Raw genomic sequence first — 16,176 nt, 5'->3', positions numbered from 1 at the left:
CCGGCCATTCAAGAAAATTTATATAGATTTTCTGGGGAAGTATCCACGGTCGATGGGCGGACACGCGTATGTGTTCGTAGTGGTGGATCATTTCTCAAAATTTGTGTTCCTCCACGCCATGCGAGAGGCCACGGCCAACGGGGTGGTAAAATTTCTCAAGCGGGGGGTTTTTCACAAATTCGGAGTGCCTGAACTGATTCATAGTGACAATGGGAAGCAGTTTGTGTCGAAGCAATTCCAGCAATTACTCCGAGAATACAGAGTAAGGCATCTACGCACAGCGGTGTATTCGCCCCAATCTAATGCGGCTGAAAGAGTGAATCAGTCGGTGTTGAACGCTATACGGGCCTATTTGGACACCGATCACCGCGACTGGGACCTGTATCTGAGCGAGATTGAGTGCAGTTTGAGAGGGGCGATACATCAGGCCTTGGGGGTGTCGCCATACTTTGCATTGTTCGGGCAAAATATGTTCACAAATAGGACGGATTACCAGCTGGCTCGGAAGCTGAAGTCATTGGAGGATCACGAGATAAACGTGTTAGATCGGGAGACGAAGATGGCTTTGATGAGGGACGAGGTCAGGAAAGGATTGCACGTTGCTCACGAAAGGAGCGCGACGTCTTACAACCGGCGTGCTAGGGAAGTGAAGTTTCACCCTGGACAGGAAGTTTATAGGCGCAATTTCGTATTAAGCAATTTTGGTAAAAATTTTAATGCGGAATAAGCGCGCAAATATCTTAAATGTCGGATACGAACACTAGTGGGAAATCATATGTATGAGACTGAGACTCTTGAGGGTAAGCCCTGCGGAATCTATCACGCGAAGGATTTAAAACAATAGAGAGAGAAGAGAAATTATTGTAAAAAGTTACCTGAAAAAAAAAGGATCGTTGTGAGCAAGAGGAGAAAGCATAATATCTCAATCACTTACCTGAGTCCCGCGAAGAGGCATGCCTCGTCCCGTGGCCTTGAGTCGTCTGGCATAATGTGGGCGTTTTCCCTCGTTGGGCGCGTTTCCCCCTGGGCCCTGGTGTGGGTGGGTCGTTGGTGTGGCTCAGTATGGGGAGGGTTCATCCTTATTTTGGTGGCGTCTTATTTATTTATTTATTTCTGTCCATTTTTTCACTGCCATATCTGGCGTGTGTCTTAGAGATGTCAGTGTGTTGTTAAGGCCAGCCCTGAGGTTATCGGTAGAGACCTATCGATAGTGACAATAGGCGCCGAAAATAGTGGGCAAGTCGGGGAATAGTGGGGGATCTAGTGTTGGGTAGATCAGAATTATAAAGGGATTTTTTTTAATTTGAAAGTCGGCCAGCGGTCAAAAGGCTGTTGACCCAGGCTCGGGTCTAAGGAAGGAACCGTAAGATCAGGCGATGAGTCGTCTGATTCTAGAAGGGTAAAAAGGTTAAAGCCAGTTTAACGTGGACAGTGAGGTGCGGCGGTTGGAAAAAAAAAAAAAATTTAAAGAAACAAGGAGAAGGAAGTGCAGTTAAATATCTCAACAATGAAGTGTAATTTATTGTGAACATATCCTTGAAATCCTTGAAATTAAAAGAGAAAAAACAGCTCCTTACATCAGGCCGAAGGAGCCAAACAGAAAATTTTTGATTTTTTTTGGGTGAAAAATTTTGTGCAATCCCGAGGCGCAGCAAGGCGAAACCGGCCGTCAAAATTAGGTAAGTGTTCGGTTACCATGCAAGTTAGGGACTTTTTTAAATTTAAAATAATTGCCCCAAAATAGGCCGGTTAAATCGAGCTGCGCAGGAGCACCCGCAGCCCCTGTCCACGTTGTAAAAAATTTTATTTGTACCCGTCCCCCGAACTAAATTCTTGGTCCCGTTGGCCCATTGGGCCCAAAGATAAAATCACAAGAGGGACGCCGAAATAATTAGATTCCAGGCCAGACGTTTTTTTTGATACACCCATCGCCCAGCAAAGCCATAAGAGCAGCAAAGTTTCGGCTGATTGGGGGAAAGAAAAATTTTGGCTCTCATCCCCGTTAATTTTTGGTGCGGACCGCTCCAAAAACCCCCAATTTGTTGGAGAACTCCACCTGGCTGGGAAAAAAAATTAAAACCAGATATTAGCTTAATTACTTATTTATTTATTCCCTTATTTATTTATCTACATAAATAATTCCTTATTTATTATTTTGTTATTTTAAATATTTATTTTGTCCTTTTTGGTTGCCCACGTGCGCATTCTTTTTTTTGTGTATTTCATTATTCCTAAGTCCCGTGTTGTTCACGACCCTTGGTGTGGTTTTGACAGTAGATAGCTGAAAAAAAAGAAAAGAAAAAAGGTGAAAAAGGATATCAATAAACGGGATAATTTTTCTTCGATCTTGCCCCCCTAAAAGAGCTCTGATAAATAGGTGGGAGTCGGGAAGGAAATTCATCTTGATTTAAAAAAAAAAAAAAAAAAAGGAAAAGTAAATGTAATGTAATCTGTGGCAGACACCTGCTCAAATTTACACCAGGTCAAGCATTGTTAATAAATTCGTGTGTTAATTATAATTAAGAGTAATGAACAACAAAAGAATGAATTGCTGAGTGTTTTCTTGATGGGGGGGAAATGGGGAGAAAGGAGCACGACGACTCCTGGAGGAGTTGAGGAGTGGTGATGATGAAATGTTATAGGTGACGACGGTGATAATGATATGGGGTGGCATACCTCATCGACATGCCACGAAGGAAAGGGAGGGCCCGTTCGACCTCGATAATCCGGAAGAGGAGGTCCGGTTCACATGGAGCGGCGGCGACGACATCATTCCTGTAAGGGGGTAAGAATAAATAATTAGTGAGTTTGTTAGATAGTTGTTATTCGTGTAGTTTATGTATCGTAAGTGTTGTCCAGTGGAGTGGCGTCTGAAGTGATCCTCGTACTGTGTTGGGATTCCTTCAGACGAAGGGGTATTGATGTTCAGCTGTTCGTCAATTACCAGAACGTTTATTGTTGCGTGTATTGGGGATGGGTTGTAGGAACTCACGACCTTCTTTTCCGATAGCTAGCCGGATTGAGCCCCTATCGATATACGCGGGACCAGGGTGAGAATACTGTTTTTTCATGTGTGTGTATGTATATACATACATATGTATGTATTGCTATGCAATAGGACTTTTGGACAATCAGAATTTCGAAGAATGGAAAATAAATTCACTTCATAAACACAAAAATGATCGGGAAATACCATGTAACCCTTGGAACAGGTCAGGTATGTACATACAAGTATACAAAAGTGTGTAGGTGTCTATGGAAGAGCGGGAAACCTCACACTTCTATAAGTTTGTAATGGAATATAATGTGAATGAGATTTTTAATAAGAAATGTTGTACTTATCAGGAATTCCGCCGATACAAGCTGGAATAGCGGAAGGATATCCGGCTCAACGGACCAATGTTCGTGGAGGGGCGGAAGGATCCAAATAAGCCACAAATGGTTGGCGGGTGCCAATTTCTTCAGGGGTCTAGTGCGTGAGTAATGCAATTAAAACGCGCGATAACTTCGTTTAAATTAATGATGGTTTATTTCCTTTAAATTACAAGATGTCCCCACACAAGAGAAATGATTCGGGTTGGAAAAAAGTACAATCGAGAAAAAAACACAAAGCAAGAACTGGTGTTCCTGTTGGATGCTCGTACTGGATGAATATGGCGATGTACAGCAGAACCCTTCGTCATTCTCCTCAGTATGACCGAATTCGGTTTTGGGAAAAAACCCTACCCCTCACTCACTGCTGTTCACCCGGTGGCATGAACAATTAATATGTTTTGCTTCTTTTTTTATACCCTTGCAAAAAGGATATATTAATTTTGGTCAGAAGTGTGCAACGCATAGAACGAAGCATCTCCGACCATACAAAGTATATATATTCTTGATCAGCACGACGAGACGAGTTCAAATAGCCATGTCCGTCCGTCCGTCCGTCCGTCTGGATCAACGCAAACTCCTAGACCGTAAGAGCTACAGAGCTGAAATATACTGCAGGGGTTGTATATCTTGGATTCATCCGGATCGGACCACTATATCATATAGCTCCCATACAAACCCCAAAGTCACGAACAGTGACTTTTCTCAATAACTTCGTTATATTCTATGCTATTATCGTGATTAATATTAGAGAGTTTATTACGCTTATAAACGACTATGCCAAATTTGATCAAGATCGGATGACTATATCATATAGCTCCCATGGAAACGATCGGTCGAAAACAGTGACTTTTGTAAATAACTTCGTTACTCTTAACGCGATTGCTTTCAAATTAAACATTTCTTAATTTAATATATCTGTTAATGACTGCGCCGAATTTGATAAAGATCGGGTGACTATATCATACAGCTCCCATAGGAACGATCGGTGGAAAACAGGGACTTTGATCAATATCTTCGTTATTTCCTATGATTGTAAAACGTTCTTCCACATTGATGGCTAATAGGTAAGGAAAAAGTTACCAAAAAAGTTGCAAGGGCCCCGGCCCTCTGGTTTTTATGTGATTTTATCCAAAAATAAAGGGCATTTGAAAATCTTAAATTTGTTTTTAAAGATTTTAGAAATGTGTGCATTTGTTATAAAATTATTTATATATTTTTTTCATTTTTCTAGTTTCATATAACTCAACAATAATGATTTTCATTGAAGAAAAGCCCAAAAAAAAAATTAATATTTAATCATTATTATGCCTTTTTTGCAATTTCTTTCAATCATACGATTTTCATAAAACTTTCGAAAATTTTTAATTACTTTTCATTTTCAATGCCAATGAAAAAATTTTCATTAAAATATTTTTTTTTAATGATAATGAAAAAGTAATGATAATGCTTAAAGGCACAACTCTGATACATAATTATACAAGAATCAACTATCAAGTTTGGTGATGATCGCATAAACAACATAAAAGTTATATTGTTACTTAATTTATTTACTTATCTAATAGTACACTACCATTTTTTACAGCTTTTTTTACGTTAGACAAAATGTTGAGCGGTAGACACATGCGTAGATTAGTAAAGCGTGAAAGGGACGCTTTGAATAGAAACAATGAGTCTTTAGGAGTAGAAAGTGTAGAAAAAAGTAGGGACAATGGCGACTTCACCGATATGTCAATTGATGAAGACGTTGTAGTCCATTTAGAAGAAATGATAGGTAGTCAAGAAGCACAGGCCAACGTTGGTGATGATTTAAATACAAAATTGAGAAATTGGTATTTAAAACATAAACCAAAACGGAGCTGTGCTATTGATTTAGTGCATATTTTAAATTCACATAACTTGAACAAAGCCCTTCTATAAGTTCAATTGCTCCGAAAAGCCTGATATCAGTGAAATAGGGGGTGGCTCCTATTTACATATCGGCTTATCGCAGCAATTGAGTGAACTTTTGCGTTTTACCTAGTCTTCCCGATGTATTAAGCATCGACATTAATATTGACGGACTTCCGTTATTTAACAGTTCGCGTGCTCAATTGTGGCCCATTCTTATTCGAGTAAATAACGTTATTAAATGCCCTGTATTTTGGATAGGCGTATTTATGGGTCACAATAAGCCATTAGTTTGCGAAGAATTTTTGTCCAAATTCACAACAGAGTTGTCCGAAATTATTGAAAATGGCCTCACCGTTGCACAAAAAAAGGTTCACTTAGAACTTAGGGCTATTGTGTGCGACGCTCCTGCAAGAGCATTTGTTACTGGCGTGCCTGGTCATACTTCCAGTTACGGTTATAGCAAATGCATTCAGGTGGCTCGAAAAGTTGACTCAGTGTTAACATTTAGCACTCGCAGTGCTGAATTAATAACTGATGCAAACTTTCACACTAGAAAGTACCCTTGCCACCATTAAGTGGAATACCTTCATTGTCAGTCTGCTTTTGAAAAACTTGGAGTACTTATGATAACTCAAGTTCCTCTGGATTGCATGCATCTTGTTGAATTGGGTGTCATGCGTATATTTTTGAGTAGAGTAAATAGTAATAAAATTATTACTAAAATTCCAAAAGTGAAGAAAGAAAACATTTCCGATATATTAATGTCGATGCGGAAGTACATTCCTAACGAGTTTGCAAGGAAGCCAAGGACATTGTTAGAGCTTCCTAATTGGAAAGCAACTGAGTACAGGCAGTTTTTGTTGTATATATGGGATTATAAAGATACAATGAATGATGACCAGTATTACGAATTTTTATTGCTGTGCTAACAGATTGCTATGCTCCCAAACACAAAGAGACTCTAATGTGAAAACTTCTCAACGAATGTTAAACTTGTTTGTTGAGAATTTTCCTCTTGGGTTTGGGGAAAACAGTGTTTCCTACAATGTTCATGGCTTACTACACACAGAGACTGTGAATCAAATCGGAGATCCGATTTCAGGGTCTTCTTATTCGTTTGCAAACTCTAAAAAGATTTGTCCGAAAGCCTACACAAATTTTACAACAAGTATATAAGAAAATTGTAGAAGATAGTTTCCATGTAGGGAGAGGGGAAGAAACAGAATTAGTTAGAAATGTCCTCAAAATAAAGGGATGCACTCTTACCAATAGAAGGCCAAATAATTTTTGTTATGTTGGAGAAAGCATTCCAATTCAGATAGTTTCATTTGAGGAAGAGTTAGGAGAAATATATATTCGAATTAGAATTAGAAATGGCTCAATCTGTAGAAATGTTTAGAGTTCCCGATTAAAATTATTCTAATAAATTTTCTTTGAATATATTTCAGAAAGCATCGTTGGTCAACCGAGTAAGTATTTTAATGAAATACCCAAATATTCAAGTTGTAAAATTTCATTTGAAATTTATTTCAGGCAACGCCGATTTGCTAAAAAGGATGGAGCAAATGGAGGCAAATTTTCGGGAAAAAAAATGGATGAGATGAGGAGCCATCTCAATGATGCTTTGGCGACACAAGCTGCCTTAACAAAGCAGTTAATGCGGATGGTGAGCGACAAGCCAGACGACAACTCCTCTTTATTCCCCTTGGAGTCTGTGGAGGACTTAGTAAAGATGGAGCATAAGATAACGACGGACTCTAAAAAATTGTATGTACATACATACATATGTATTCTTTTTAGCCTCTCTATTACAAATACCTTTAACGAATCCGTGTTAATATCAATCAATTTCTATTCAGAAGTAATGTTATTCACGGATTCCCTAAAGGTACTTCTAATAACTTAGAAGCCACACATATTAACATATAATAATTTTTTGTATCAAATTTATTTTCTTCTTTGTTTGCAGATGCAACGAATGAACACTTTGTTGACCCAAGCGGCCATTACGAAATCAATACGAAATGTTTTCTCAGATGACCTGCTTGAATCGCACAACTTAGATGAAAAAAATGGGAAGATAAGCCTTAGAGCTTATCCCCATGTGTTAAGCTGCTTACTAGGTAAAAATACAACTTTTCGTATTTTAATTTTTATATATCTCTATAAATATATATTTGTCCTTTCAGAAGCCATTCAGATGTCTGAAGGAGGACAGCCGGCGGAGAAGGTGCTCCGAAATGCCATCGGCTGCGCCAAAAATACAGTCAACAAAATGAAGAATCGCCGTACGAAGGCAGTAGAAGATACATAACTTATTGTTTATGTTTATTGTTATACCCTTGCTGTGAAAAAAATTTAATAAATGAATAAATTAGTTAAAAGAAAATTTTGTATTTTATTTGTGTATGGGCAACACTATCGACATTCAATGCAATGTCGATGGAACGTCCTCTGAAGCGCATGAAAAGAAGTCCCACCGACCAACGGTCGACATTCAACGCAATTGTTGATGGAACGTCCTCTGACGCGCATGCAAAGAAGATCCGTCGATCAACCGTCGACATTCAAAGCAAATGTCGACGAAACGTCCTCTGAAACGAACGCAAAGAAGACCTGCCGAAGTACCGTCGACGTTCAGAGAAAATTTCTTTGCAAATGTCCCTCAAAACATTTTTGAAAAACCATCCCTGAACATACCGTCGACTTTGTCGCTCAGTTGTCCCGATTGTCCTTATTGCTAGGCCATCTTATGTTAAATGTCGCCACAACTCAAATGAACGTGTCGCCGCTATGTCCCCCAAGACAGCGGTCATGTCCCCGTAAACTCGACGGAAGGTCTCCGCAGACGCGTACTGCAGGGTACCGACGAGTGTTCGCATACATATGCAAATCGAGAACACACCCTTCAGTACCAAAAGTGGCCGGGGACAAAATTTCCGCAAATTCCGAGCCACTGACGTCGGCAGAAAAAAATTCTGCCAGCGTATTTCATGCGGAGTTTAGCCGACGGCACCCGAACTCATTTAATTATGAGTAAAAATAAAATTGATGGCGGATTAAATCTTTATATATACCCTTTGCAAGGATATAATAAGTCCATAAATTAAAGAATGAAAAGTGAAAGCAAAATAAAAACCAGAGGGCCGGGGCTAACTTCGACCACGTCAAAGTTTGTATACCCTTGCAACTTTTTTGGTAACTCTATCCTTACCTATTAGCCACCAATGTGGAAGAACGTTTTATCTAAAAAGGCTTATGCTTGCGAAAGAAAGGCCTACAATCATAGGAAATAACGAAGATATTGTTCATAGTCACTGTTTTCCACCGATCGTTCCTATGGGAGCTATATGATATAGTCACCCGATCTTTATCAAATTCGGCACAGTCATTAACATATATATTAAATTAAGAAATGTTTAATTTAAAAGCAATCGCGTTAAAAGTAACGAAGTTATTTACAAAAGTCACTGTTTTCGACCAATCGTTCCTATGGGAGCTATATGATATAGTCACCCGATCTTGATCAAATTTGGCATAGTCGCTTATAGGCGTAGTAAACTCTCTAATATTAAGTTGTACGACAATAGCTCAAAAAATAACGAAGGTATTGAGAAAGTCACTGTTCGTGACTTGGCCGTTTGTATGGGAGCTATATGATATAGTCACCGGATCTTGATCAAATTTGGCATAGTCGTTTATAGGCGTAGTAAACTCTCTAAAATTAAGTTTTACGATAATAGCATAGAAAATAACGAAGTTATTGAGAAAAGTCACTGTTCGTGACTTTGGGGTTTGTATGAGAGCTATGTGATATAGTGGTCTGATCCGGATGAATCCCAGATATACAACGCCTGCAGTGTATACAAGCCTACGTGCAAAATTTCTGTAGCTCTTACGGTCTAGGAGGAGTTTGCGTTGATCCAGACGGACGGACGGACGGACGGACATGGCTATTTGAACTCGTCTCGTCGTGCTGATCAAGAATATATATACTTTGTATGGTCGGAGATGCTTCGTTCTATGCGTTGCACACTTCTGACCAAAATTAATATACCCTTTTTGCAAGGGTATAAAAAATGTGTGTGTGTGTGGAGGGGGGGGGGGGGGATTTGAATTTTGAATGACAACAGTAAATAATATATTTTTGCTTCAGAATGGACGACCAAGGAAGCTCAAAAAAATGATGAAAATGCGTTTTGAAGTGCCAGAGTCGGGTAAGCATTTGAATAATGTTCAGGAAATGAAAAATATTTTAATAATTTTTTCCCTTATTTCATATATTACAGACGCGGCCCTTCGCTCAGATGGCGCAGAACAAAGTAAGTATATAAATAATAAATAGCGAACTATTAAAAATTTTGAATTTTTCCTCTTTTTTCAACTTATTACAGAATCTAATGAACCTGAGATATGTAAGTACTTGTAAAGAATTTATTGGCAGCCTGTAATTCAATACTAATTTCTTTTTGCAAACTTCTTTTTCAGACAACGCTGTCATGCTGAGGCAGATAATGACAGAGGTGCAGGAGCTGAAGGGGCTGGTCGCAACGCAGACGGCAATGATCAAGCAGATGATGAGAATGATGACTCAGGAGGAAACACCCAACATCGCCTTCCCTATAAGCAATGCCGAACAGCTTATACTCATGGAGAATAAACTGTGTCCGGACAATCGGAAACATTTCGTAAGCTATTTTTATCAAAACTATAAAAAAAACTTATATAAATGTTTTTCATGTGTTTTCCATTTGGCAGGTAAAGAAAATTACGCTTATCATTTCGCAAGCTGCGCCTGGCAAATCTATTCGGCAAGTTTTGGCCGACGACCTGATAGTAAGCCATAATGTAGACGGAAGGAACAGAAAATATAGCTTAAAAACTTATCCCAATTTACTGTCCGTGTTGCTAGGTAAGCAATATAAATTTGAACGTGCATTCTTCATTGCCTGATAAATTTTTATCTTTTCAGAATCAATTCAAAACTCTCACCCCGGCGACCCTCCCGAAAATACCCTAAGAACTAGTTTGGCCTGTGCCAAAAATACATTTAATAAACAAAAAAATGGAAATAAGAATGTAAAATAAATGTTAAAAAAATTAACACAATTGTATAAAATTATATTGTCACTTATTTTTGGGAATGAAATGTCCATTAATGTTTGGTCGACATGTCGCTGCAAATTCGATTGTAAATCCGAGCTAAATTTTGCTGGGACATTGCGTCGACATGTCGCCGAAAAATTCGATTAAAAATCCAACCACTATTTTGCTCGGACATTTCGGCGAAATGTCGCCGCAAATTCCGTTGAACATACGAGCGACTTGGTTCTTCGTCTTCAGCGGAATTTCCGGCGACATGTCGCCGAAAATTCGAGAGAATGTCCGAGGCGCTAGGAGAGACAATGCTAAATGTCGCCGCAAATTTGTATGGCATGTCCCCTGAAATTCCGAGGCGACATCTGACAAATCACCTCGGATTTTTAGAGGAATTTGCGGCGACCGGTACTGAAGGGCAGCGACACAGACGTGCGTTCATCGTTCTGCGATCTGTGGCAGACTAAATTATTTTCGATGCGTAGCGACACTGCTGCGAGAGAACGTTTTTCGCACTCGCTGCGGCCGCTTTCTGGGGTTCTACGCCAGGGGTAGGCACAAAGAGAGCCAGCGCAAACTGTCAGTGTATGTGTGTATTTTACACTGCGAAAAATGAAAAGTGAATAAAATATGGCTCAATCGCTAAAACCAGCACAATCGATGATCTGCTACAAGAAAATAAATGAGAAAACAACCCCCAAATTAAATTTTTCTTGTGCATTTATCCAACAACGCGACATAGATGCGCTCGAGTCGAAATGCTGCAGCAGACTAATTCTGTTTTTACGCTCTCAAGGGCACTTCGTGTTGACTTCGGCATGCACACAGATGGTAAAACGATCATATGCCGAAGAAAAGTGCCCGCACGGGCTATGGGTGCCTACCTCTGATCTATGTACATATGTATTCCAGGGCCCGGCACAAAGAGAGCGCTAGAAAAATGTAGTTGTATGTGTGCACTTGCTTGTCTGCGTGTGTTGCTTTACACTGCGCAAAATGAAAGTTGACAAAATTTTGCCTCAAATTAAGAAAACGAGTACAGCAGCGAAACTGATGCAAGAGAAAGATAGAAAAACAAAGTAGCGATCAATTTTTTCATGGGTGTTCTTTCAACAAAGCGATATAGATCTGCTTGCGTCGAAATGCTGAGGAAAACTAAATCCACCCTCATGATCTTGAGATTTTTGTGTGAGGACTTCGGCAGCCGTTCGGTTACACGCATACGAGGTGCCGAACGTGTTCGTCCCCCGGGGGATATGAGTGCCGAATTGACTGTTAGAAAACGTTTGTATAGGGAAAAGAAATTGGCTGTTTTAAGGGGTTTTCCGGCAATTATTTATTGTTTTTAAGATGTATTCTCCTATTCGGGGTGGAGACAAATACAACAAATCAAAAACCATGAATATTGGTTCAGCAGATCTCGAGTTGTAAGTGTTGTAACTAACACGATTTTCTTTTATATATATAGATTATTTTTTTATTATCGATTTTGAACATATAATTAAATATCTGGTTTTCCCAAAGAGGAAAAAAAGATATTGTGAGTTAAAAGCGGGTACTTTATTATTTGAATGAAAACCTAAAACAGTGTGTTATGTGTGCGTCATGAAGTTTGCAGGTAATATTTACCCTTCAGTACCAGATTGTCGCCGCCGATAATGTCGACGCATTGTCCGAGCGAACTACGTCGGCAGAGAAAAATTCTGCCGGCGTTTTTTTTACTTAGGCTAGCCAACGGCACCCGAACGAAATAACTTCGTTTCTCCAAACACAATCGGCTGCCGAAAAAAAAATTTGGAAACAAAATTTTCTCAATCGACAAAAATATTTTTTGTTTCGATGATTTTTGTATACCCTATTTACCTACATATGAATGAAAATAAACGTGATGGCGCTTGAATACTTTATACACAAAAAATTTATATTCTAAGATAATTCATTTTTTAATTACACATTGATTATTTAATCAATGAATTGGTACCTTTTATAGATACATTTCATATTATGTTGGCAAACAGGTTTCCATTACCGGTTGTGCCCATTTATACTCTGCGTTTTCGGCACGCGACAAAGCGGAAAACGGAAAGCAACAACCGACAAAGTAACACAACATTGTTGTTGTTGCTAAGCGGAATTTTCGTAAATCTGTGCTTTGTTGTTGTTGTTTCCCTTTCGGATTTATGCGCGCGTCGCTTTCCTTTTTTCGTTTCTCTGTGCATTTGCGATTAATTCTCGTGCGAGCAGGTATCTTAGCTTTGCTGTTCTAATTAAACATAAATAAATCAATTGTGTTTTCAAAATAAAATAAAGGTAAGTGTTATTTAAATATAAATAATTTTAAATATACATACATACATATATAAAAAAAAGAAATTTTGTTGGCAAAATTTGTTTTTCTACATTTCGTATTTTTCTTTATATAAAAAAAAATAAATAACATGAATAGTGTAATTTATAATTGCATAAAAATTAAGAGTAATAATTGCAAAAAGAAAAACAAAAAACAGTGAGAAAAAACATATGTATGTAAGTGGAATGTTCCAGAACATTAAATTAATTCATTTATTATATTAAATTAATTTATTTTGTGCTTGAAGTTGACGAGAACCTGGTTCAACCCCCGGCCAAAACTTTTTTTTCCATTTTTAATAATAATTATTTAATATTTTTCTTAAGAAAATTATTTTTTGAAAAATATTAAATAATTATCTTAAGAAAAATTATTTTTTGAAAAATATTAATTAATTATCTTAAGAAAATTATTTTTAGAAAAATATTAAATAATTATCTTAAGAAAATTATTTTTAGAAAAATATTAAATAATTATCTTACGAAAATTATTTTTAGAAAAATATTAAATAATTATTATTAAAAATGGAAAAAAAGTTTCGGCCGGGGGTTGAACCAGGTTCTCGTCAACTTCAAGCACGACCACTGCCCCTAGACTACCGAGTTGCTTGCGTACTCCGCATTTTTCTTCTAAGTCTTCAAACTTTACATATTGTCACTTATAAATACATATGTTAGTTAAGGCAAAATTTTTTTTTTTTGGGGAAAAGAAAAAAACATTTTTATTGCATATAATCACTAACCATAGAATACATAGATGCGTCAAACATAATATTTTTTGATTACAAACGCTAGCCTGAGCGTGGAACCCCAGAGAACTTCGGCAAAAGCCGAACAGCGTAGAACCCCAGAGAGCGGCCGCAGTGTCGCTACACATCGAAAATAATTCAGTCTGCCACAGATCGCAGAACGATGAGCGCATGTCTGTGTCGCTGTGCTCTCGTTTTGCATATGTATGCGTACACTCGTCGGTACATGCTCAGGCTTCGTAGTGTGTGTGTGTGACGTGAAGTTGTACAACATCGCATTTCAATAGCTCCCTCAACCAAAATTTTTGATTTTCGACAAAAAGCGACAATGCGAATAGGTAATGCCTCTGTGAAAAGAATATCAGAAAGTATTGGCATTAGCTTCGTATGTGTCACGGTGGCTGTGCCGATAGAGTGCTCGCTTGGCGATCGGAATATCCCTGGTTCGAATCCCAACTCCGATTATCGTTAATGAAGGTTTTTTCTGTCTATTTTTTTTATTCATATAAAAATAAATTAAAAAATATAAACAAAAAGAAAAAAAAAAAAAATAGAAATAAATAAAAAAAATAAAAATAAACAAAAAAACCTTCGTTAACGATAATAGAGTTGGGATTCGAACCAGGGATATTCCGATCGCCAAGCGAGCACTCTATCGGCACAGCCACCGTGACACATACGAAGCTAATGCCAATACTTTCTGATATTCTTTTCACAGAGGCATTACCTATTCGCATTGTCGCTTTTTGTCGAAAATCAAAAATTTTGGTTGAGGGAGCTATTGAAATGCGATGTTGTACAACTTCACGTCACACACACACACTACGAAGCCTGAGCATGTACCGACGAGTGTACGCATACATATGCAAAACGAGAGCACAGCGACACAGACATGCGCTCATCGTTCTGCGATCTGTGGCAGACTGAATTATTTTCGATGTGTAGCGACACTGCGGCCGCTCTCTGGGGTTCTACGCTGTTCGGCTTTTGCCGAAGTTCTCTGGGGTTCCACGCTCAGGCTAGCGTTTGTAATCAAAAAATATTGAGTTTGACGCATCTATGTATTCTATGGTTAGTGATATAATTATATTTTTATTCCGATTTTCGTTAAGGAAAATCATAAAATTTACAGTGTTGAAAGAAATAATAGAAACGGTATAGAATTTATTTTCTTTTGTGTCTGTCATTGAATAAATCCTTTTTTTTAAAGCGAATGATTTATTATCCAAATGCTCAAACAAGGAATAAGAAAAATAATGTTTGGTATGTTTTTATCCTTGGAAAAAGGGTATAAATTGTAGTTTTTATTAATTTTGGTCAGAAGTGTGCAACGCATATACACTGCGCGTCATGTTAGCGCCCCCTTTACACTCACCGTAAAATTTTCCAAACCCTTTGGAATGATTGACTCAAATTTATTGCAAAATAATTTAGTGGATTCTCTTCAAAATAGACAAATTTGAAAATCATGAAATTAATTTATTATAATTTTTCTATGAAAAAAGGGAATTGAAAATTCGTTAATCAGGTTAGCGCAATCGGAGATACACTCATGATGAAAATAATATGTACACTTTGTAACGATCCTTTTTCGTCCTTCGGGATATCTACGATATCTCTTGGGCTAGGTTCGGCACAACAAATTTATTTTGTGCCCCGGTGAAATTAAAACACACTCGATTTCAATTGCCGATGTTAATTGTACATTTATTCAAATCGTTAATGGAGTTGGTTGGATATGACGGTTTTTTTTTGATGGCAGTGCTGGGCTCGGGTGGCGTTGGTGAGTTACTTGGAGTCCCTCGTTGTCCTGTTCGTGTCTTTCTGTAGCCGTTGCTGGCTATTGCCTTGATCTGTATCGTTTGTGATACACCCCTGTACCCTTTCCGCTAAATTTGTTGAAGATTGCTTTGCTTCTCTCAACTTTACTTTGGCTTGGGTACGGTGCTTGGTATCCTTGTCTAAGGACTTGTTATAATAGAGTGAAGCTATGCAGGTTACTCGTAAGGCCTGTATAGTTCTCAATTTTGCTGTTGTTTCTTGTGTTTCCTTGATAAGTTTCTTAAGGTTACTCGTAAGGCCTTAATTACTTATTACTTGATCACGACTTGTCGACTTGATGATTTGATTGACAGCCGTTGCCTTTATATAGGCAGATCCCATGGCCTCAGGAACACATTGGTGTGGTACCGCTATACAGCTGGTACATTTCCATTGGCCCTCTGCTTTCACCCACGCATCCATTTGTTGCTATGCGTGGTGAAAGTCCCGTAAATCCTTGGCGCATATAACTACTTTCGTTGTGGCTGAGCGCCCATTTACGCCTTGTCCTTGTCTTTCTTGTTTGTACATCTTGACTTGCATCACTTTCTCGCATTGGCGTCGCCTTTCTATTGGCCGCCCTCCGTATCCCGTTGACTCTCTCTGCTTTCTCTGCCAACGCTGCCGTCGCCCGTCGCTCCCTTTGATCCACTCGTCATACCCAAATTCACCCACATTTACTCAATATTATCATCTACATACATATATGCTAATTGTATTAACTAAATTAATGTTTAAACATAATTAGCTTGATTACTTTAATATATAACATTGTTTAATTCCCCACGCAAAACACTTTCATACGCATCTCGTATCTATTAGATAGAGGGCTTCCCCATGGCTCATCCCTCCCCCTTCGGCTTGCATATTCCCCTCACAAATCCACAAACCATTT

At 38.3% G+C, this 16,176-nt stretch overlaps 1 protein-coding gene and 2 long non-coding RNA genes across 3 annotated transcripts; 2 read left to right on the top strand and 1 right to left on the bottom strand.

Moving 5' to 3' along the window:
* Positions 1–2,185: 2,185 nt before the first annotated feature.
* On the bottom strand, positions 2,186–3,187 carry LOC137580221 (uncharacterized). The gene is made up of 3 exons (XR_011032979.1): positions 2,945–3,187; positions 2,677–2,775; positions 2,186–2,281 (listed from the first exon to the last, which is right to left on the bottom strand). It is a non-coding gene; the product is annotated as an uncharacterized lncRNA (long non-coding RNA).
* A 3,563-nt stretch (positions 3,188–6,750) lies between these two features.
* On the top strand, positions 6,751–7,558 carry LOC137580222 (uncharacterized). The gene is made up of 3 exons (XR_011032980.1): positions 6,751–7,032; positions 7,235–7,388; positions 7,455–7,558. It is a non-coding gene; the product is annotated as an uncharacterized lncRNA (long non-coding RNA).
* A 1,899-nt stretch (positions 7,559–9,457) lies between these two features.
* On the top strand, positions 9,458–10,353 carry LOC137580220 (uncharacterized). Its single transcript, XM_068294141.1, has 5 exons — positions 9,458–9,587; positions 9,660–9,680; positions 9,754–9,953; positions 10,024–10,177; positions 10,238–10,353. The coding sequence occupies exons 1-5, from the start codon at positions 9,458–9,460 to the stop codon at positions 10,351–10,353; spliced, it is 621 nt and encodes a 206-aa protein (XP_068150242.1).
* Positions 10,354–16,176: the final 5,823 nt, after the last annotated feature.

This window comes from Drosophila tropicalis, unplaced genomic scaffold, assembly GCF_018151085.1.
Source record: "Drosophila tropicalis isolate 14030-0801.00 unplaced genomic scaffold, ASM1815108v1 contig_838, whole genome shotgun sequence".
Taxonomy (NCBI): Eukaryota; Metazoa; Arthropoda; class Insecta; order Diptera; family Drosophilidae; genus Drosophila; species Drosophila tropicalis.
This window is presented reverse-complemented; position numbering and strand designations above follow the sequence as displayed.